Raw genomic sequence first — 24,688 nt, 5'->3', positions numbered from 1 at the left:
AGCAGTAAAAGAGCGATGCGGAGAACTTCCTCATCCATCAGTGTCAGCTCTCCCTGACAGAGCGCTTACTCATGCCTGATTATTGTGAGTCAACTGGCCACTCATCCTGGACAAAATCTGGTGCTTTCACAGACCCATGGACTGGGATCATTTTTCACTCTGCTCTGGTCTACAAGGCCTGGTCTCCTGGCATTGGTGCCTGCTCTGCAGGCCAACACCGACAAAGTGTGAAGAGCTGACTTGTGAAAATAAAACAATGATGGTGCTGGGGGAACACATTCATCCACTAGAGAGCAGTGGAACTCCTCTCAGAGCCTGGGAAAACTCAGACACTGACTTGAAATGGTTTAATTGTATGCATGCATTTCATTATAAGTCCTGGCCAAAAGCTTCGTGGAGAGGCAGGCCAAGCAATCAGACAATCTTGCATGGGTTGCGGAAATCCAGAATCATCCTTTGTCAGCATAAACAGTTTAATTTGATGTTTTCACTCCTGAGTAAGCACTGAGTATTACATTTAAACCCCTCGTGAGGGTAAAGAATGCTTCCTTTTTATCAGCAAATGTACCTCAATGTCAGAGTCTATCTTTTATCCCCAATAAATAAAATATATATATATATTGCATTTTACATGCTAGGAAATAGATTTTAAAGCATCCAACAACATTTTCACTCAGAAAGTAATTTCTCAAGAAATGCAGTTCCTTTTCTGAATGTAATATGTAAAGAAGGAGTTAAATTTTATTCTAAGTAAACCATTTTAAACACCACTTAAAGGAAACAGGGATCTTTCTTATAACTGCAACTGCCAACGTCTCATTGACCTGACAGGCTATAAACACTTACTCTTAAGAAAAGACTAACATTTGGGGCATTCAGGCCTAAAAAGTGAAGGTTGTGTTTTATTAACGTATTTCAATGAAATACCACAATGTGTTAAGGCCAGAAAACTCAAACAGAGGAGTCAACTAACCCTCTGTTGAAAGGATAAGATGGAGGATGAAAATTACCTTAAAATTATACTGACTTTCCTAATCAGGCTCCCACCCTCATCAGACCCCGCCAGGAAACAAGCTGCCCCTCAACACCGCCGACCGCAGGGCGCACATTTCCCTCTCCCACTATGGGAGCATGAGGCAGTAGGAGCTGACAGGCCTTCAAAGGCACCTTTACGCCAGTCCACATTTCAAAACAGCTTCCCAGATTGCAAGTTAATCCCTTTGCAGGCTTTTTCCAAGTTTCCCTGTCCCTCAGAACACTCAAGGACAAAGGACCACAGAGTTTAATAATTTATAAAAACACACTTAGTCTTAAGTGTAAGTGAAGGTTTATCTTGTCCACAGAGCCTTGGGTGAATAATAAATCCTATATACTGGGGAAAATGTGCAAAAGCACTGTTGCATATATTTTTTTCACTTTATTCACCGGTATTATCTCCATTTTATGGATGAAAAACAAACAAAAAATTAAGATCACAGAGGTAAAGGAGCCTAACCAAAACCACACAGCTAGTAATGGTAGATCTGGTTGCCAGCAAATCCCTAGCCATATGACCTCCACACGAAAAGTCTTCCGATATATACAATGACTTTCCTCTTGGTCTGTCCAATAAAGAAGTACAGATGACCAAGCACTAGGTTATATTAGCAAGAATAAGAAAGTACTTTTTGTAGTAGGGCCAACCTCACTCTCCCTGACATAGGGTTTAAAGCAAAGGACTCAAAACTGTGCACACTGCATTTAACTCCTGAAATGTACTCCTGGCAAGGGCTTTTTTTTTGGCTGTAAACTAAGGACTAATTTCAAACTACAAAAGATTTTGTGGTAAAATGTCAAGAGCAGGAAAAAACAAGAGGAAGAGCACCCTAGTATTAATTCAATACTTCACTACTTAACCTACAAAAAAGAAACATTTAATATTTTTTACACAGAATCAAGAACAAAGTCCACACTAATTAGAACAGATGAAGAACTAGCAAGGACTGGCTCTGTTACACTCCCTGAAACAACATGACGAACTGTAGAAGTAAATATTTTCTCATTCCCTAACATGACGGCACCATCTATTGGCTTAGTACCACCTTTGCAACAACCAGGAAATCAAGATACATAATCCAACTTTCATGGGCTTTTGGTTCTCAGTTACTTAATTCCTGGCATCCCACAGTGGTATAAACTTTAAGACATAAAATCCATGCATCACACATTTTTAATCTTCTGAAATTCATCTTATTTAATCAAAGCAAGAAAACTGCCAGGAAAATCTTAGTACACAGAATTGCACACAGGGAATGTGTTAGCACTAAAATTATCAAAACACCATGCACCAAACATCAATGATGTTCCACACACAAAGATTTTTACATGTGGTATCTTGCTTAATCCTCACACATTTCCCATGGAACAGACCTTAGAACCTCCATTTTCCTGAAGGAGAAATCAATGCTCAAATAGCTAATAAACGTTGCACTTGGATCTGAACCCAGTGTGACTGCAAAGACCAGCTCTTTTCACAACCCCACCCTACCTTGAAAAACTAAAAATGATGACACAGCCCATGTGCAGGGGAAAGCACGTAGTGCTTTACAGAGTGTGTTCACACATGTGATACTGCAGCATCCCGATGATCCAGTGCCATCAAGTAAAATAATGTCAGTCAGCTTCTTTTTAGAAATGAGGGGTTTGAGGTTCAGAGAGGTTAGATGACTAGCTCTGGTCAAGCATGTGCCTCTAAGAAGGCTTTTACAGAGGCCACTGAACTAAATACAGTGCTAAATCAGAGTTCACATCTGATTTCAGAGTTGAAAATTAACGTGGAAGAAATATTTGCCATCTTGTAATGCACTAGTCTGATATACATAGCACAGGAAATTTTTTCAGATCGAGTCATGTGGAGGTAAAAAAATGCCTGCATGAAGGTTGTACTTTAGAGTAAAAATATGGAGAAAAACGGCAGGTCTGAATTCCCTACTGATGTTCCTAAGTTCCATCTTAATTCTAAGACTCTTCTTTGCCCACAAGGTGAGACATCTGGTATGTTTACTCTGTCCCGAATCTTTTTAATTGCTAGGCGGCTCTGTAAACTGGGACTTACGAGGCACGTTCCAGTAATTAGGAAATTGTACAGCCAGTTCATCTGGAGAGAGAACTTTACCTGGATGGCCCTGGCAGTGACCCAAAGCCTTCCCTAATGGTGCATATCAATGTTTATTCCTTAAGTTAGTATTCCTAAATTGTCCAAGGGCCTCATTTCCAGGAATGTCATGCTTTAAATTTCATTCATATTAATTCTCTATGTGAATAAGTGGGCAAAATAAAAATTTTATATATGCTGCCAATGCAGCTACAAGGAGCACTGCCAAACTAATAGCAAAAGATGGTCCCCAAGCTTCTCCTGACACTACTTCAGTTTGCTTAATAAAGAAAAGCTGGCAAGTTAAAAGAATAAGCTAATTAATCTGAGAATTAAAAGAACCCACATTTTGTCTATTAAAACAAAAAAGAGCACCAAAACCCTTTCCCTTTCTTAATAAAGAAAAGTCAGAAAATCTTGCCCAGTTTCCACAATCCCACTAATCGATCACCTGCAGTCTCCTGTAAATTATGTTCTTAAAGAAGAAAATAATTAAATGAAACCTAAGGGGTGCATTCTTATTTTTCTGAGAATGGATCAAATCACATTTGGCCTGAACCACTTGCCACACACCACTCAGCAACAACCAAGCCAAGGGGGAAAAGCCACGCGGAGTTCTCAAGCCAGACCACGCACCTCCAGGCTGTGTGACCTCAGCACACCTCTTTGAGCCTCAATATCTTCATTCTAAGACAGGGATGATGGCAACCTCCTCAGAGCAGTACAAAGATTCTGTTGGTAGAGGATCGCTCACAGGTGCCGGAACTGTGAGCTGGGAAGCTACCGGACGAATGCGGCTATCACTACAGTCAGCATCCTCTTCACAAGATAGGTTTTAGGACAAAAGCTGTCCGAGGGCCACACCATGAGGCGTTTGGTGCCTTCTTCTCTTAAGCAAACCCTCAGGAAGGTGAGCCCTTAGCAAGGAGGCTCCTGGACCCGATGCTCAAGGAGCTGTGCCAGAAGGTTAAGAGACACGCAAGACAAGACAGGTGTCTCCTGTTCCATGTACATTAAGAGTAGCCTTCAGGCGCCTGGCTCGGAGAAGGCAATGGCACCCCACTCCAGTGCTCTTGCCTGGAAAATCCCATGGATGGAGGAGCCAGGTAGGCTGCAGTCCATGGGGTCACTGACAGTCGGACACGACTGAGCAACTTCTCTTTCACTTTTCACTTTCACGCACTGGAGAAGGAAATGGCAACCCACTCCAGTGTTCTTGCCTGGAGAATCCCAGGGACGGGGGAGCCTGGTGGGCTGCCGTCTATGGGGTTGCACAGAGTCGGACACGACTGAAGTGACTTAGCAGCAGCAACAGTCAGGCGCCCGGCTAGTCACCAATACAGGCCCATGGGCAGACAAACTTTAGACACCCCTGTCTATGGGTAATTTGTAGCTTCCAGCTCTTACTGTCAAATAACTCAGAAAAAAAAAAAAAAAAGATCCATTACAAAGCTGTATTTTTATTTTTCATAAAAAAAACTTGGAAATTTCACTAAAACATGAGAATTTACATGAAATACTCATTTTCTCACTTACAGCAAACTTAGGGAAAGCCTCACTTGCACAGGGAACGTGAACGCTCAGTGGGCACACTTCAGTGAGGAGGGCCTTCTATTTCATCTGTAGCTGGAGGTTTGCTTTGTAGCTCACCCAAAGTCAGTCACATGAATTAAGACAAAAACCACCACATTTTGGCATTTCTGGGGTTCTCTCTCAATATCGAACTCCCCATCCCCTCAAAAAAAAAGAGAGAGAGAAGAAAGGAAAACAACAAACACCTCCATGGGAAGCCAGAACAACTCCTTCATCAGGAAGAAAGGCAGCCCAGCACAGCTCCCAGCACAGGAAAAGAGGCGTCAAGCCCTGCTCAGAAGTGAACAATGGCTGAAAGAAACGAAGAGAATGACAAAGACAAAACCAGGACAGCACAAAAACTGTTATTTTATTTCACATTCTCTGATAAAAGGCTGCTCTTCACAATGGACTTGGATTAGAGAGAAACAAAATATAAAATTCATGTTGTCTTCGGGTGGTAGAATTGTGTATAATTTTGAAAAGTTTCCTTTGATACTATAAAGCTGTTTCAGTAAATACTGTTTTTAATATGCAGGATAGAAAATCTTCACAAAGAGCAGTGAAAAATATGCCAAACAAATAAATGCCCCTGGGAACGTGTGTAAATATTTTTAGTATTCAGAAGCAAGGCTTAATAGCTTAATGAAGTAACATCTGTAAGATGTTAAAATCAAAGCAGCCATGGTAAGCTCAGATTTGCCTGGGTTGAAGGACAAGGGTTCAAATCTCAGCTTTGCTGCTCCCAGGCAGGGTGGTAACGGGCAGGTCAGTAAATCTAAGTTTCAGGTTTCTCTTCAGTAAGAAGGCAATGACAGCATCCCTTGCATGGAATTATAACTAAAAATAATGTGACAGCACCAACAGACACTGGCACAGAGACACCTCCAGATAAGCTTTAAATTTAAAATAATACAAAGCTAAAAAAAAAAGGACCTATCATATATGCAAAGCTTTGTTCTGTTATCTTACAGCTCAACTGGGGCCACACAAACAGAACCCAATCTACACCAACTCTCCCCTAGGGGTTCTGTAACCTATTCACAAGCAATAACCAGCAGTTAAGGTTTCTAAAACTACGTTTCATACATACACAACCAAGTTAGAGAATCAGAACATTAACCCAACATCTAATAGTCACTGAATCACACAGACTCTGGGAGTAAGACAGATTCTACTGACAGAGATCTCAGACCTTGTAGGGGCAGGAAGGACAAGGGTTGGGACAGCAGAGGACGGAGAAGGTTGAATCCTGGAATCAAGTCTCACACCAAGTGCCTGGAGAGGGACTTGCTAACAGCCTGAGGCAGTCGTGAGGGAAAGGCTTCTGGGCGAGGCCCTGGATGATGAGTATGAACATTCCTGGCAGAAAAGGCATTTCTGAAAGGAGGCAGCACAGCAGTAGTAGGGAGTGAGGGCGGCTCACAGGAGGGTGAGGGGCCTGCTGCCACAAACGCCTGGGGTACGAGGGGAGGGGGAAGAGGAAACAAAACAGGAAAAAGGGTCCAGAGCTGGACTGGAAGGGAGGTGACCCCAGTGGAAGAGTTAGCACAGCACTGAGGTCGAGAGCTGGGAAGGAACTGGCCGAGCAGCGCAGGAGAGGATGGTCAGAGGCTGCAGTGGGGCCAAGTGGCTGGTTTCTGAGCACTCTCCAGGATGATCGTGGTCACCCCTGGACCCATCCACACTCTCAACATTTCCGGCCAGATGTTACCTCCCTCGCCGCCTCCAGACTTCCCCATGCTAATCCTCCTTCCCACGGCTGTCAGCCTGCTCCAAGGAGGAATCTTATCCTATCACCTCCTGCTTGAAAACAGTAGACGGGAACGTCAACCAGACAGACAACTCGGCCTGTCCGATGGGATTCTCCAGCCTTGCCTCCCCTCCACCCTCCTGAAAGGCCAGTCGTCCTCATCCCTCTCTGTCTTTGCTTCTGCTGTGCCCCCAGCATGCAGCACTCCCCTCACCCACTGCACGCGCCTCTCCCATCCAGCTAAACTCTGGCCTTTGACCATACTGGTCCCTTGTGCACCACAGGGCCTGAAAAGTCTTTCTCTGGCAGGCAGGGAGCAGGGTGGCACATTCCTGGCTAATTCCTACTTGCCATTCAGGTCTCAGTTTAAGAGCTACTTTTTCCCATCTTTCACCTACCAGACTGGCAAGAATACCCAAAGTAGGAGAGCTTATAAGAGAAAGGCGTTCTCACATTCTCCTGGTGGAATACAAATTAGTGCAATCTTTTTGGAGGGCAGTTTGGCAACAGCTCTCAAAAGGTAAGATGCACTGTACAGTCAGTCACCTGTCACGTTTAGGGGCTGCCCAGAAGCTGTACTTCCTGTGTCTGGGGAACCCCACCACCTAAGAACAAATGACTGAACTTTACCCACCATCAGCAGTCTAGCACCCACCCTTCCCGGGAAGGAACTCTCTGACAGTGAATGAGATGGCAGGAAGCCTCAGTTCCGCACGAGGCAGCCGGGGCAGCAGAGTGAGGAGTGAGCTGGGCCTGCGCCAGCCAGGCCAGCAGTGCCGGCTGCAGCACTCTACCTTTGCCTGCAGCAGGGCTCAGGCGGCAGCATGCTTTCTGCTACTGTTCTCAGCCCCAAACCCAGGTTCTGCCTCCCAGCTATTCTGTGAGTCGTCTACTATCCTTAACAAAAAAAAAAAAAGAAATCCCTCCTTTCCTAAATCATCCACCGATTCTAACGCTTTCAACAGAGAATTCTGAGCAATATGCGTGCCCATCCTAACCCAGAAACTCCACTACCAGGAATTTATCAGATGTGTTTATACATGCTCACCAAGACACACACTCATTAACAGGACAAATGGTCACTTAAGTCCTGGTACAGACATACAGTACAATTCTAGGACAGTGTTACTATAGATCTGATATCGATCTATAGGCACTGATACAAAATTTTCTTTGAAACAAGTTAATGGGAATGGAACAATATTTACAGCATAACTTCAGCAGTGTATTTTTAATAGGAATACACAGATAGATAACAAATAGGGATCTATAAAGGTGGATCATAAAATACCTCCTGAGAAAAAACACAGTAAACTCTTAAGGCTGGTTACTATGAAATAGGGATTTATCTTTCACATATTTTCCTGCACTTGAATATTTTGCCATGTTCATAAATTACTTTTCATTTGAAAATGTTTTCCTGTCACTTGTCCAATAAGGACTTTCCAAACACCCATTATCCACATACCCCTTCCTGTTAGAAATTCTCCCTTATAATTGTTCTTTTCCTCCAGGGCACTTGGCACAGCGCATTCTTTCAGATTAATGTATATTTATTAATGTGTATCAGATTAATTGTTTAATTCCTGTCTCACACAGAAGACTATAAGCCCTGAGGATAAGTGCTGTCCTGACCACTACATTCTCAGTACCCAGCACATGCATGCTCAGTGGCTCAATCATATCCAACTCTCAGAGACCCCAAGGATTGTAGCCCACCAGGCTCCTCTGCCCAGGAGATTTCCAAGAAGAACACCAGAGCAGCTTGCCATTACCCTCTCCAGGGGATCTTTCCAACCCAGGGAGAGAACCCATGTCTCCTGCATCTCCCCTAAGGGCAGACAGATTCTCAACTACTTCGCCACCTGGGAAGCCCCCCGAGCACATCAGTTCAGTTCAGTCACTCAGTCGTGTCCGACTCTTTGCCACCCCATGAACCATAGCACGCCAGGCCTCCCTGTCCATCACCAACTCCCGGAGTTCACTCAAACTCATGTCCATCGAGTCGGTGATGCCATCCAGCCATCTCATCCTCTGTCGTCCCCTTCTCCTCCTGCCCCCAATCCCTCCCAGCATCAGGGTCTTTTCCAATGAGTCAGCTCTTCACATGAGGTGGCAAAAGTATTGGAGTTTCAGCTTTAGCATCAGTCCTTCCAATGAACACCCAGGACTGATCTCCTTTAGGATGAACTCCTTGCAGTCCAAGGGACTCTCAAGAGTCTTCTCCAGCACCACAGTTCAAAAGCATCATTTCTTCGGTGCTCAGTTTTCCTCACAGTCTAACTCTCACATCCATACATGACCACTGGAAAAACCACAGCCTTGACTAGACGGACCTTGGTTGGCAAAGTAATGTCTCTGCTTTTTAATATGCTACCTAGGTTGGTCATAACTTTCCTTCCAAGGAGGAAGCGTCTTTTAATCTCATGGTTGCAATCACCACCTGTACTGATTTTGGAGCCCCAAAAAAATAAACTCTGACACTGTTTCCACTATTTCCCCATCTACTTGCCATGAAGTGATGGGACCAGATGCCATGATCTTAGTTTTCCGAATGTTGAGCTGTAAGCCAACTTTTTCACTCTCCTCTTTCACTTTCATCAAGAATCTCTTTAGTTCTTCTTCACTTTCTGCCGTAAGGGTGGCGTCATCTGCACATCTGAGGTTATTGATATTTATCCCGGCAATCTTGATTCCAGCTTGTGCTTCATCCAGCCCAGCATTTCTCATGATGTACTCTGCGTATAAGTTAAATAAGCAGGGTGACAATATACAACCTTGATGTACTCCTTTTCCTAATTGGAACCAGTCTGTTGTTCCATGTCCAGTTCTAACTGTTGCTTCTTGACCTGCATATAGTTTTCTCAAGAGGCAGGTCAGGTGGTCTGGTATTCCCACCTCTTGAACAATTTTCCAGTTTATTGTGCCCCGAGCACATCAGTTCAGTTCAGTTCAGTCGCTTAGCCGTGTCCAACTCTTTGCGACCCCGTGAACCATAGCACGCCAGGCCTCCCTGTCCATCACCAACTCCCGGAGTTCACTCAAACTCATGTCCATCGAGTCAGTGATGCCATCCAGCCATCTCATTCTCTGCTGTCCCCGTCTCCTCCTACCCACAATCCCTCCAAGCATCAGACTCTTTTCCAGTGAGTCAACTTGTCGCATGAGGTGGCCAAAGTATTGGAGTTTCAGCTTTAGCATCAGTCCTTCCAATGAACACCCAGGATTGATCTCCTTTAGAATGGACTGGTTGGATCTCCTTGCAGTCCAAGGGACTCTCAAGAGTCTTCTCCAACACCACAGTTCAAAAGCATCAATTCTTTGGCGCTCAGCTTTCTTCACAGTCCAACTCTCACATCCATACATGACCATGGGAAAAACCATAGCCTTGACTAGACGGACCTTGGTTGGCAAAGTAATGTCTCTGCTTTTTAATATGCTATCTAGGCTGGTCATAACTTTCTTTCCAAGGAGCAAGCGTCTTTTAATTTCATGGCTGCAATCAGCATCCACAGTGATTTTGGAGCCCAAAAAAATAAAGTCTGACACGGTTTCCACTGTTTCCCCATCTATTTCCCATGAAGTGATGGGACCAGATGACATGATCTTCGTTTTCTGAACGCTGAGCTTCAAGCCAACCTTTTCACTCTCCTCTTTCACTTTCATCAAAAGGCCTTTGAGTTCCTCTTCACTTTCTGCCATAAGGGTGGTGTCATCTGCATATCTGAGGTTATTGATATTTCTCCCAGCAATCTTGATTCCAGCTTGTGCTTCTTCCAGCCCAGCGTTCCTCATGATGTACTCTGCATATAAGCTAAATAAGCAAGGTGACAATATACAACCTTGACGTACTCCTTGTCCTATTTGGAACCAGTCTGTTATTCCATGTCCAGTTCTGACTGTTGCTTCCTGACCTGCATACAGGTTTCTCAAGAGGCAGGTCAGGTGGTCTGGTATTCCCATCTCTTTCAGAATGTTCCACAGTTTATTGTGATCCACACAGTCAAAGGCTTTGGCATAGTCAATGAAGCAGAAATAGATGTTTTTCTGGAACTCTCTTGCTTTCTCCATGATCCAGCGGATGTTGGCAATTTGACCATCCGAGCACATAGTAGAGGCTAAATAAATTTCTAAGAAGTAAGTGAAAGTAACTTATCCTTCTTTTAAGATTCAGCTCAAGTGAAGTGAAGCTTTCCCTGAAATCTTCCAGTTTAGAAGTGACCCTCTGTCCCTTGGGCTTCCACTGGCCTTTGTACCTACTGCCCTTGTCAGTTTATACATCCATCTCCCCCATTACGCTGAGAGTATGTTAAGGGCAAGGATCCAGACATTCACTGTTCTGTGAAGCCTGCTACAGTGCTGTTACACAGAAGGCACTCAAGAAATAGTTGATAAATAAATGAACAGATGGGAACAAACAAACTAAACCTCAAATGTAACAATTTACTAGTGTATCTAAAATCGTATGTTACTGGTACCTTGCTCTTTTTAATCTATGAAAGCAAAGCCAGACTATGGAGAGTAATGATTTCTAAGCAGAAGTGTGGAGCCATCACCGTGGACTCACACTGGATTTGGAGGGAAGCGAGATCACTGTTGGCCAGGACAAAGCACAAAGTGGACTTGCAGGAATGAAATGAGCGGACACAAATCTGCTTCACTCACTTTCAAGAACCTTTCCTAAGTTTGGGATGATGCTCATAAGACAAATTACTACAGTTCAAAAGCAACAGAAACCAACTCAATTTTCCCATTGTAAAAATGAAAAGGGCGTGCGAATCACCAGTTGGTTCTGAGATTATGTCGGGTCGTGGAAAGCAAGGCGGCAAAGTCCGTGCTAAGGCAAAAACTCGCTCTTCCAGAGCAGGTTTGCAGTTTCCCGTGAGCAGTATCCATCGCTGCTCCACAAGGGCCACTATGCTGAGCACATTGGGGCAGGTGCGCCAGTATACTTGGCAGCGGTGTTGGAGTACCTAACGGCTGAGACCTTAGAATTAGCTGGTTAATATTTATTTATTTAAAAAAAAAAATGAAAAGGCCTGTATCAATGTTAAATTTTCTGATTTTGATGATGTCGTCAAGGTGATGCAAGGGAACATTCTAAAGGATTTTGAGATAGAGGGTAATAGTCTCCACAATTTACCCTTAAATGGTTACACACACACACACAAATAGCAAAAAATGCACCAGAGAGCAAGCAAGCATGTGGTAAAATGTTAAGTGACAAAAATGAGTAAAGGGTATATACGACTATTCATTGTACATTCTTGTTACCTTCTTGCAAGTGTGAAAATTCTTTTAATTAAAAAAAGAAGAAATGAAACTACTTAATAGAAAAGACTATTCCACCTTTACTACCATTTAAAGGCATCAGATGGGGAGAAATAAAAACAGTATCTTGATGGAGATAACAAAATGGAACAAAGAATTCAAAACAATTCTAAAATTACTGTATCTTCATTTTAAAATAATTATTCCATATGGTATCTGGGGGCAAATCATTCTTCTCACAAACAGGGAACATCTGTTGTATACAAACCTTGTAAGAGGCTTGAGTATTAAACGCAATGAAATAGCAAAGTCTCACACTAACAATTTTCAGACTATTCAAGGCAATAGTTATTCCTGGCTCTGCAGAGCCAAGATACCAAGACAAAAAATGTGAAAGTTAAACGACACCTAGAAAAACGCCAATTACACACGGCCTGTTCAAATTTCTGGATATATGCAATTCCACTTAGAAATTGAGCATGAGAGTTAAATTCAAAAATCCCAACTCTTTTAATGTAATTTTATCATTTTTTTTTTTTTAGTTATTAGGAAAAAAATACTCATCTAGCATTTAGAACTAAAATACGAATGTACAAAGCTGACCTAAAAAGTGTAGCTACTATTTACAGAACAGGCACTGGGCCAGATGGTTTATATACATTATTTTTAATCATCATAATCTGTACGCATGGTGGGTATTGTTGACACCATTTCAGAGTGAGGAAATCAAGGTTCAGAGAGGAACCTTAAATGTCCAGGATCTCTCAGAGATTAAATGGCAAACAGAGACTCTTGTCACTTAAAAAAATCTCTGCATGTACCAGGCCTGTTCCCCCAGGGAGGCCTCCAGTCTAGCCTTCCTTCTGCCTGGGAGCCCCTTTCACTCAAACCTCACCTTCTTCACGAACCTACTGTAACTTTCCTGTTTAACAGTATTATCTGGCTTCCACCCCAACATTCTCAAGTCCCCTTACACTGCATTAATTTTTTTTAACTTTCTGTTCAGAGATAATTGTCAATTCACAGGCAGATATAAGAAATAATAAACCAAGTTTTTGTACACCGTTAACTCAGTTTCCCAAAAAGGTAGTATCTTGTATAACTGTGGTATAATATCACCTACAATATGTTTTTTCCTCCTAGTACTTATCACTTTCTAACATAAAGCTGTTGTTACTGTCTGTCCACCCCCACTGAAATATAAACTCCCTGTAGGCAAGACACTTAAGTCTAAATTTTGTTCACTGCTATATCCTGAGCACACAAAACAGGCCTAATTCCCAGGAGGAACTCAACAGATATTTGTAGAAGGAATCAAAGCAAACTGTGCTGCCTCCTCTATCAGGAAATAAACCAGCTCTTTTAGAGACTACTTTGGTAAATAAGAGGATTCTGAAACATCAGGGAAACATTACACTCACCCATGGTGACATAAGGCAACTTATCAGTTGATCCATGAGGATAGATGCTGTAGAGGTGAGGTCCAGTAACATCTACTCCCCCCAAAACTAGGGCTGCACCAATGTAACCTTGATACCTGGTGATCAGAGCATGCATAAGAAAAAAAAAAAAAATGAGTCTACATTGCATCACTGTAACTTATTCAAAAGCTACATGAGAAGTCAGACAACAAAAAGTTTTTCTTTCACTACTACTGCTTCATTAAATAGCTACTGTTCTGATGGGGAAAAAATAAGGAATGGAGCAATCATACTTGAACATCTATCAGTCAAAAAAACTGGAAACTGTATGAAGCATGCATGTGCCTTACATCATCTCTGCCTCACAACCCCCTTCAAAAGAAGACACTAGAGTTCTTATTGTAGAGAAGGAAAAACCAACCCAAAGACATTAGGAAGTCTCAGAGCCAAGCGTGGCTTACTCTGAAGATCACGAACACCCCTCCCATCAGACCTCTCTGTGATTAGCAAATAAGCACCCTTCCAAGTCAGTGGTGAATTATTGCTAAACTAAAACTGTTCAAATTATCAACCTCACCACAGGAAAATCACTATGTCAAAATACCTTTCCCTTGAATAAATGCACAAAATTATGGCAGATAAGAGCTCATACTGAGTAAAAGAAAAAAGTATTTCATTATGCAGGGAAGTGAACCATGAAATAATTCCATGACAGTTTAAACCCATTGCTACTGCCCATGGTTTAAAGCCATCTCTCTCAGGAACATGGAAGAGACGTTTTCCACCCTACCCATCTGTTTAATTCTGCACATATCTGCTCCTTTGGACCCTCTACTTGGCTGGTTTTACACTTCTATAGACTTCTTTCCCTATATATGGTTCAATTTTTTTACCATTAGAACTGCTATACTGGACAAACAAGCTGGATTTAAAGTTCTCCAATGTAAGCCTTTAGCTCTTTGGGAAGAAAAATGAAACTAAAACATGCTGAATTTACCTGATGATACAATCATTAAAATTGATACAAACAAATTAACACAAAAACCAAAGTCCTAATTTTAGATCGTCTGAGGCACAGTTACCCACCAAGGAGTGCTCCAGATCAAGTCCAATACTTCCTGTGTCCCTTGATTACCAATTGATTACTTCAAATCTTCCATTTATAAGTGAAAAAATAAAGAGCAAGGAAGGATTTTAGAAGCAGTCTCAAGAGGGAAGAGAGGCCCAGACAGGGGAAGAAATTGGTCCTAAGCCACATGAGCTGGCAGCAGGTTCAAGAGTAGATCTAGGAACTCTGGGGTGAGAAGATAGAGAATCACCAGACCCACCACTCCCACCCGAGCCCAGAGCTTGATCCACTATATATATCCTACGTATATATATATATATATATCCTGCCAAACAGACTGTTTAGTTAAAGTCAATAATAACCAGCTAGTTCCCTTCCAAGCTAAAACATAATCTGCTTGATGCCTTTAAAAGAGTCTAAGCTATTTTGGCAAGTCAATGAAATCCTTAAAAATTGATCCAGAAATTCTATTTCCAGGAATCTAATTCTAAAGATATAAAAGGACAAATATGCAGAAATGAATTCATAAGAATGTTTACTGCAGTAACTGTTTATGATGCTAGAAAAGTGGAAACAGAATTACCTAAACTAATACAGTTAGCTATACAACAGTACCCTACACAATCATTAAAAATCAGGCCACGTTCTTCATACACAACTGATGGTAGTACAACTTACAACAATCTTTCTCGGCTACAATTTTGGCAATATGTATTAAAATGTTAAATGTTCCTATCTTTGACCCAGCAATTCCACTTCTAGGAATTTATTTTAGAATACAGCCTAAAGAATTAATAACACAAGCACCTGAAGATTCTACACTCCAAAGGATCCACAGAATACCTTATAATTAAACATCTTAAAACAGGCAATATTGTTACTCTTTAAAAATTGGTTAATAATATAGATTACTGTGATTCAACAAAAATTAAGATGTTGATCAATGGCTCTTAAATTTTTATGGGGCATAGACCCCTCTAAAAGAGTGATTAAAACTGTGCAATCCTCGCCCATAACAAGTGTACACACACATTTTTCATTCTTTCAAGAGTTACAGGTCTATAGAACTCCTCCACAGGCTCAAGGTAAAATCCTTAGATGCTGAGCTAGCTCATCTACTGATGGGAACAATACTACAATACACCATTATATGAACAAGGTCAGTTACAAAACAACACAGGGCAGTATTCCACTTCTGCAAACACATATATGAGTATGTATATACGCAGAGTATAAAAGGTCTCAAAAAACAGATCTCAAAGTTTCACAGTACATGTGCTTCAGTGGCAGAATGTCAGTTGAAATCTACTTCCTTCCTGTCACATTTTTTAGTGTCTGAATTTTTTACAATGATCATGAATTATTTTTATAATAGCTTATAAAAAAGATTATTTTCTTTTTGAAATATTCCAACGTGGAAACTACTCAAGATGCACTGGTAGGTGAAAAGATTAGGTTATATTACCTAATAGATATAACCTATAGATAGAAAGCACAACTAGGATCCCATTCTTGTAGAACAAAGGATGTATTATTAAGCATAGGAAAAAACCTGAAGAGTGTACATTAACCTGTTAGCATCAACTGCTTATGTGTGGTAGAAATTCAGATAATTTCTATATTTTTTTATCTAAACATATATTAGCTTTTTTACTGTGAACAGGCACTTATGGAAAGAAAGGCAGAAGGAATGATCAGATGAATGGACAAACAAACAAAAAGATTAGAAGTATTAATGTATATACAAAGCCAAAATGGGATTCTCCCTAAATGGCCAGGTTTTAATTTTTTCTTTGGGCTTTTCAGTATTTTCAAATTTTTCTACAATTAATATACATATCTTTTGTTAAGGGGGGAAAAAAGTACAATATAATAAGCTTTTAAAGCCGCTGCATATTCAAATAGTTTCCAGAATATAGACTAGTATATCAAACATTTCTGATAGACTCAATAAGAAGGTTCCATGTTCAGAAGGAACAAGTATCACATCTTCTACATCTAGTCAAAGAAAAATAAAAGTACTGTTTAAGTATTGAAAATGATGCTCACTTGTTTATCAAACCCTCTTTTCTCACTGATTCACATATAAGAAAATGGACTATTCAGGAGGAAAAAAATAGCAATAAGAGTACACCCTGTACTCTATTTCAGCCTCTGAATGAGGATCTAACTGTGTATCAGGCCCTTTACAAGGCACTGCATAAGCTTGGTTCTTTATTCACTTCCTCCCCAAAAGTTAGAGAAACAGAACTATTATCCACATTTTATTGAGGGAGAAACTGAGGCTAAGAAGAGTGAAGTGAACAGGCTAATGTCACACCATGTAAGCACTGTAGACAAGAATTGAAGCAAAGTTCTAAAGTCAAAATCTATGCTTTTTTCCCCTTATTCTAGTGAATCACTTTATGTAACTAACAAAAATGTCAAAAAACAGAACCATAATGATCCTGGCATAAATTTTTAAGTTTTCTTCTCAAAACTCTGATAAAATTCAACTTTTTCACAGTATATTAACCAAAAGATTAAACACTGAAACAAGAGATTTTAGAATTTCTGAAACATTCTAAAGAGATCAACAGAAACATCTGCTAGATTTAGCTAAATGCTTTAAATAACATTGCAAGCAACCTTGAAATAGGCTATTTACTGCAATTTTACAAGCTTAAAAATTGTTTTAAATGTAATGCACCACACAAACCACAAGAGGGAGCTTTGCATTAAAATCAAAATCACAAGTGTCCAGTTATCCTGACAACAGATGTACTTTAATAAGTTCTCACACTGTCCTGGAAGAATCTGATAAGTGATAATTCTCTAGTATTAGGATGATGATTACAAACATAAATAAATGGAAATTGCCGACATAAAGACTCAGTACAGTCAGGGTAGGAACCGGGTAAGTATGACTAGGCTTCCTGCCATATGACTCATTATTATTCCACTGGCCTTGCTGCACAGCTACATTAAACCTCATATCCACTTACTGAGGGCCCAGGGCCATGAAGATGAAGACTTGCAAATTCACGGGAAGGCACAGGCAGACAGGAAACAGGGAAGTGAACCACAAGGACTGACACAGCCACTCAGTCCGAGATTACAGCCCACTTTATATGAGTTTTTATCAAAAAAAATAAATAAATAAAGCTGGAAATCCATATTTTAAGTTCAAAGCTCCCAATTTATAATTTTTTGCCACTACTTTTAAAATACACTATGTGACCCAAATAAAATTTCTTTACAAGCTGAATATGGCCTGTGAGCTGCCAGCTTACATCTTTGCTCTCTGTTCCTGCTCCCCTTTAACTCTCAAAGGCGTGGCTGCAGCTGCTACCAGTTTGGGCAGAGAAAAAGAAAATGTCTTGTGTAGGTTGCTTAATGAATGATGAGGGCCAGAATAAAGGCCTCTGATCAACTTTTCAAAAAATTTTTAAAAAGGCATCAAGGTGTCCCTTCTATAAAGAAGGAAAATGAAAAGTGAAAGTGACAGTGAAGTCACTCAGTCGTGTCTGACTCTTTGCGACCCCCTGGACTATAGCCCACCAGGCTCCTCCACCCACGCGATTCTCCAGGCAAGAATACTGGAGTGGGTTACCATTTCCTTCTCCAGGGGATCTTCCTGACCCAGGAATCGAACCCACGTCTCCTGCATTGCAGGCAGACGCTTTAACCTGAGCCAACAGGGAAGCCCATAAAGAAGGAAAGAGGAGAGAATTTGTTAAAGGTAAGGCAGTCGCAAAACGAGAAACCAGTGTTACAACTCAGGACTAAACGCCTAGGCTACTTCCCAGGCATTGTTATATTCCACACTGCCTCTCTCCTCTTTATAAGAGCAAATGAAAAATGGACTTAAAATGTGAAAACTGTCTAAACCTATACAAACACAAAGTGATGCTGTGACGATTAAGGACTAAAGAGAAACAAAACTACTAAGAGGGACTCTTTATGGGAGTCAGCAGCGAGGGAAGGTAAGGGCAGGCAAATGACAGTGTCTCTTTAAAGCCTCAGTTTGTTCACTTATAATTAGAGATGTTAACAGCTCCATCGCGGAGCTAAAAGGATAAAGTGAGATCATGCATAATGCACTTAGCACACAGCCTGGCACAAACAAATAAATGTTGGTTGATATTAATGCTATGATACCCACTCACAGCTAACTGCGAATTGCCACTTTTCATTTCACTGTTGCCTTGCCCCTAAAAGAGGGAGAGGAAACGATCATTTGTACATGTTCACAAGGTGAACTTAAAGGTTCCTTCCAGCTCTAACTTTCTAAGAACAGAAAAGGTTTTTGAATCCAGCAATACCCTAAGCCTCAGAAATTATTCCATTGGTCACATGTGATTCATTTATCAGGAAAAAAAAACAGACCCTGTAAATTCAAATACATTATCAAAAGCCTTATGAAATTAAAGTGGCTTTTCAGTAACAACTGATTTCTGGATTAAATGTGTATTTCTGAATGCTTTTTCTCTAGCTTCCAGGGCTCCCTTGGCTGAAAATCTAAGATATGAGAAAAAGATGCTACAGAAATCCCCATCCTGAAACCTTACCTGAAAAGCATCTGCTTCAGCATCCGATTGGCCGTCACAACTCTGGGAAGGCGGCCAGTGGAAAGGGAGTGGAGCTCCAAGTTGGAAGAAATAAGCTGGGTTGTCATGTCTGTGTCTGCAGCTGTTCCAGCACCACAACAACTAAAAAATACAATTAGAGGTGTAGCTGAAATTTAATTACCAAAGGGCTCAATAGAAGTGGAGCTTCTTGGAAAACATCCACAAAGGTGAAGGACATAGACAGATGTTTTTGAGTATACATGCACTGGAACTACTCTAACCAATCTTAAATAAACATAAAAGAGTGCACATCGTAAATATATTTTATGTAGTACAACAGAACCTTTCAAATTATTGGTTTCTATGTTCTTAACAGTATGCATTTTATGGATCCGAGAAAACACTCAAGTTGTACAAAAGAGCAAGGAATGTTAAAAGTCTTGCAATTTACATCTACCAAGTATCTACTACTAGGCACCAGTCATTCCAAGGTGCTGAGGATAAAGAAAATACAACACAGTAATAGCACTTGATTTCAAAGTTGAGTATGAGAGACATATACTACACTATAGCAGCACAAGTAGAAAATGCCATAGGAAACTGGAGGAAAGAGCAATTCACTCTGATCTTCGAGGTTTCATTTGAGCTGGATTTGGAAGGAGAGAATAAAAACACTGTACAAACAGAGAAGAAAGGGCATTTCTAAGCAGAGGGGCTCCAAAAGCAACGGTGAAACAGCTTGGACATGACAGGAACAGGTACATGAGGGAGACAGACACAGTCCAGGTATAACTGGAACATCGGGTGACAGCAGCTAAACAGGACGAAAAGATTTTGTGAAATCGTACATGACTTTAAATATCATACTAGTTTCAATTTTATCCTGAAAGCAGTGTGAAAATGTGAAAAATCTCTTGAAAAAATGTTAAAGAGGAAAGAGAGATCTATGAGATCTGTGTTTTACAAAACCCAATATGGCAGAAAGGTGAACAATAGAGATAGAAAAAAGACCAAAAGCAGAGGGACCATTTAAATGACAACTGCAATAGTCCAGCTGAGAAAAAAGAATTCAAACCAAGGCCTCAGTAGAAGGATAGGAGAGAGTGGATTCAAAATGCACACAAAAGGCAGAACTGGGTCAAAGCTGAACTAAAGCAAAAAGAGGACTGGAGGATAGCTAGCTTATGGCGCTGGAAACGCCATTTAAGGGAGACAGAAAGAAAATACAGACTGAATAACAGGTTTTATTAGGAAACAGTAAATGCAATTTTACCCCAATATGTTTAAAAATGAGTTATTCGAACTAATCAATACTTACTAAATGTTAGGAGATATGAAGTGTATTTTTGAACAGTTCTTGTCCGCAACAACCATCCCTTCAGTTGCCCTTGTATCTGCTCCAAGAACTATGCCATCCTGTTTTTTAAAAATATATACTTTTAAACAACTTCACATATACAAACAGTCCTCTAGTTCAGGAAAAACAGTACTGACCACACCCTGCTCCCTGAACCACTCCCCCACCCACTGAAATATTGTGCCATACTTTCAGCATTCAAGAAAAGGCTTATTAATAAGCATTACTGGTTGAACCCTCAGTAGACAGTAGGAACTATCATTCCTGTTTTTAAATGAGGCTCAGAGATTCAGTAAATTCGTTACAAATCACAGAGCCAATATGAGAAAAGTCTGGGTTAAGATGCAGAAATCCTTCCATTAAATTAGCCAGGTCTCTCAATTTCATTTTAAAAGACATCACTCTTAACCTCTAACAACAAACACCAGTTATCTCTTTTGACCCTTACAACAACTTAGATCAGGAGTTATTATGTCCACCTGGACGGGAAAGTGTGGCTGTGAGAACGAAAATGACCTGCACAAAGTTAGAAGCAACAAAAAAAAAGCTAAACGGTTAAACAAATCTCGTTTTCTCCCATTACATCATTCTGTTTCCTCAAGTAGTAACATTAAGACAGAAAACTGGCTTCCTATTGAAAACTGCAAAGCGAGGTAAGAATATAGACTGTCGATAAGTGCACAAAAAAACTTACAGTCTCTCCTAAAAGACCTTTTCCTGTTGTAGTACGCTGTAAGATGTGCCTTTCCTCACACAGCCCAGAGAAGTAAGAGACCAGGTGGCCTGGTTCCTGCTGCTCTCAGCCAGCTCCGGCTTACCTTATAGACCACACCTGCGATGGTCGTCCCAGTTTTCCGGGCCGTTGGAAGCTTGTACCCTTTCTTTGCAAAATCGGCTTCCAAGATGGCATTTCTGAGAGCAAATGAGAGAATAAAGCGTTGAAGGCCAGGACCACATTGGAACTCAGGAAAAGGGAAAACGACTAGCATTTGCTTTCACGCCCATATATTGGCTGGTCCTTCCCCAAGAGAGGACGGTTGTCCCGTTTTTCTGCAAAGAGAGCGTCTGAGAGGACCCGCACCACGCCGAAGGAGAAGGAGATGGAGGGTGTCCCGCTGCGCTGAGAAAGTGGACGCGCGGCCCCGGCCTCAGGAGAAAGCCACGCTCAGGCCCAGATTCCCCTGAGTCACAGGGGCCGCGGGCCGCCTCTGTCCACCCTTCGTTCGGACTTACTGGCCCAGACCTCAGCCCAACTGCGACCCCGGCACCGCACTCCTACTCCCGCCCTGAACCCGGCCCCGGGCAAGGCCACACCTTCGGCAGTTATCGAACGAGAAACCCCCAACTGGTGGCTCATACACTGACACAGCCGCCATCTTCCCGAAAAAGTACTTCCAGGCCGGGGGCAGGAGCCAACAAAGTGAACAAATCACTTCCGGCGCCACCGGCGAGCTGGGGCTGAACGGGCGGGGCAAACTCCATGCTTGGGCGATTGATCTTAGAGGTACGGGCTCCTAGAGGAGCCTGGCGATGTTTGGAGTAGAGCGCCTCAAGTGGATTGGAGGAGAAACTGACGCCCGGACTAGAGGGGAAAGGACTTTTTAATCTAAGGTGGATACGCCACAGACCCGGCATCCTGCGGTGTCTACTGCGAATTCGACTACATGGGGATTCAGAGACAAGCACCCAATTTCCAGGCGCAACCCCACCACCTCCTTGCAACTCTGAATTTGTTTCCTCTACTAGCCGTTATGGCAGAAAGTGAAGAGGAACTAAAAAGCCTCTTGATGAAAGTGAAAGAGGAGAGTGAAAGGTTGGCTTGAAGCTCAACATTCAGAAAACAAAGATCATGGCATCTGGTCCCATCACTTCATGGGAAATAGATGGGGAAACAGTGGAAACTGTGTCAGACTTTATTTTTGGGGGCTCCAAAATCACTGTGAATGCTGATTGCAGCCATGAAATTAAAAGACGCTTACTCCTTGGAAGGAAAGTTATGACCAACCTTGATAGTATATTAAAAAGCAGAGACATTACTTTGCCAACCAAGGTCCGTCTGGTCAAGGCTATGGTTTTTCCCGTGGTCATGTGTGGATGTGAGAGTTGGACTGTGAAGAAGGCTGATCGCCGAAGAATTGATGCTTTTGAACTGTGGTGTTGGAGAAGACTCTTGAGAGTCCCTTGGACTGCAAGGAGATCCAACCAGTCCATTCTAAAGGAGATCAATCCCGGGTGTTCATTGGAAGGACTGATGCTAAAGCTGAAACGCCAATACTTTGGCCACCTCATGCGACGAGTTGACTCACTGGAAAAGACTCTGATGCTGGGAAGGATTGGGGGCGGGAGGAGAAGGGGACGACAGAGAATGAGATGGCTGGATGGCATCACTGACTCGATGGACATGAGTTTGAGTGAACTCTGGGAGTCGGTGATGGACAGGGAGACCTGGCATGCTGTGATTCATGGGGTGGCAAAGAGTCGGACACGACTGAGCAACTGAACTGAACTGAACTGTCAAATGGGGAAAATAGCTGCCTAAAAAGGCTACTGTGAAATAAAAAAGAAGCCTGAGACAAAAACTGCTTAACATCATTAGTCATTAGAAATCACAGTGTGATACCATTGCACACCCACTAAGATGTCGATAATCAAAAAGACAGAAAATAACAAGTGTTGACAGGGATGAGGGAAAACTGGAACCCTCATATGTGCCTGGTACAGCTGTCCAGAAAACAATTTGGCAGTTTCACACACGCACACACAGAATGAAACATAGACCTAGCAATTGTCTCTGAGGTATATACCCAAGAGAACTGGAAACAGATGTTCACAAAAACTTGTACACAAATATTTATAGCAGCATTATTCATAATAGCCGAATAATGGAAACAATCCAAATGTCCATCACCTTGATGAATGGATAAGCAAAATGTGGTACATCAGTGCAACAGAATATTATTCATCCATTAAAAGGAATGAAGCATTGACTCATGCTACAACAGAGATGAACTTAGAAAACCTGGTACTAAATGAAAGAAGCCAGGCACAAAAAGCCACATATAGTACGGCTCCATTGCTATGAAATGTCCTCACTAGACAAATTAGTACAGCCAGAGAGTAGATTAGTGGTCACTGGGAGATGGGGCAGGGCTCCCCAGGTGGCTCAGTGGTAAAGAATCTGCCTATTCAGGAGACACAGGAGACTCAGGTTCGATCCCTGGGTGGAGGAGATCCCCTGGAGAAGGAAATGGCAACCCATTCCAGTATTCTTGCCTGGAAAACCCCACGGACAGACGAGCCCAGCGGGCTACAGTCCGTGGGATTGCAGAGTCGGATACGAGCGAGCACAGGCACAAGGAGATGGTGCAGGAGGAGAAACTGGGGAGTGACTGTCTAACGGACACTGAGTCTCTTTTTGGGATGATGACAATGTTCTGAAATTAGATACTTGTAACAATCGCACAGCATTGTGAGTGTACTGAAAGCCACTGTGCTGCACATTTTTCAATGGTGACATTTTTGTTATCTTGATTTTATTTCAGTTTTTAAAAAGCTCCTGTGAAAATTGAAAACTGCACATAAAGAGCATTTATCCTGGCATGTAGCAACTTCTCCATAAATACCTATTATTGTTAATACATTCATTTCGTCCTGCCAACAAGCCTCAAAGGTAGCTGTACAATTCAACTCATTTTATTGATGGAAATTAAGATTCATTAAAGTAACTTGCTCAAATTTACATAGAAATAGATCATAGCCCCAATAATTGTGAGATGAATTCATTCATTCAGCAAATATTTAAATGATACAACTATGTAATTAAATTATTCACTCAGCACCTACTATGTGTCAAGCTTGTTTCTAGGAATGAATAAATGAATGAATGGCATCTCAGTCACCCAGAACCAAGCCTCTCACAACCATGTGTTCAATAAATATTTGTCAAGGTTAAGTTCCTTTTCATTACTTCTCTGGGTCTTTTGTGTGACATTAGGAAAATGATCGGAGAAGACAATGGCCAGCCACTCCAGTACTCTTGCCTAGAAAATCCCATGGATGGAGGAGCCTGGTAGGCTGCAGTCCGTGGGGTCGCTAGGGGTCGGACAGACTGGGCGACTTCACTTTCACTTTTCACTTTCACGCATTGGAGAAGGAAATGGCAACCCACTCTAGTGTTCTTGCCTGGAGAATCCCAGGGATGGGGGAGCCTGGTGGGCTGCCGTCTATGGGATCACACAGAGTCGGACATGACTGAAGTGACTTAGCAGCAGCAGCAGCAGCAGGAAAATGACAAACCTAGACAGCATATTAAAAAGCAGAGACATCACTTTGCCAACAAGGTCTGTATAGTCAAAGTTGTGGTTTTTCCAGTAGTCATGTAAGGATGTGAGAGGTGGACCATAAAGAAGGCTGAGTGTTTTCAAACTGTGGTGCACGAGAAGACTCTAAAGAGTCCCTTGGACTGCAAGGAGATCAAACCAGTCAATCCTAAAGGAAAACAACCTGGAATATTCACTGGAAGGACTGATGTTGAAGCTGAAGCTCCAATACTTTGGCCACCT

General features: G+C 41.8%; 1 protein-coding gene across 1 annotated transcript in view; it reads right to left on the bottom strand.

Moving 5' to 3' along the window:
* Positions 1 to 21,583, bottom strand: part of PSMB7 (proteasome 20S subunit beta 7) — a 58,374-nt gene extending 36,791 nt beyond the window's left edge. Inside the window, exons 1-5 of the mRNA XM_055400936.2 lie at positions 21,441 to 21,583; positions 20,945 to 21,038; positions 20,088 to 20,185; positions 18,770 to 18,910; positions 13,151 to 13,266 (exon numbers count right to left, since the gene is read on the bottom strand). Of these exons, the coding sequence (XP_055256911.1) occupies positions 13,151 to 13,266; positions 18,770 to 18,910; positions 20,088 to 20,185; positions 20,945 to 21,038; positions 21,441 to 21,502 (511 nt within the window). The 5' untranslated portion in view covers positions 21,503 to 21,583. The remainder of the gene's footprint in view (positions 1 to 13,150; positions 13,267 to 18,769; positions 18,911 to 20,087; positions 20,186 to 20,944; positions 21,039 to 21,440) is intronic.
* Positions 21,584 to 24,688: the final 3,105 nt, after the last annotated feature.

This window comes from Moschus berezovskii, chromosome 11 (assembly GCF_049115385.1).
Source record: "Moschus berezovskii isolate FMDL1 chromosome 11, NW_MosBer_1.0, whole genome shotgun sequence".
NCBI lineage: Eukaryota > Metazoa > Chordata > Mammalia > Artiodactyla > Moschidae > Moschus > Moschus berezovskii.
Note: the sequence above shows the minus strand (reverse complement) of the source record. Positions and strands in the feature narration are given on the sequence as shown.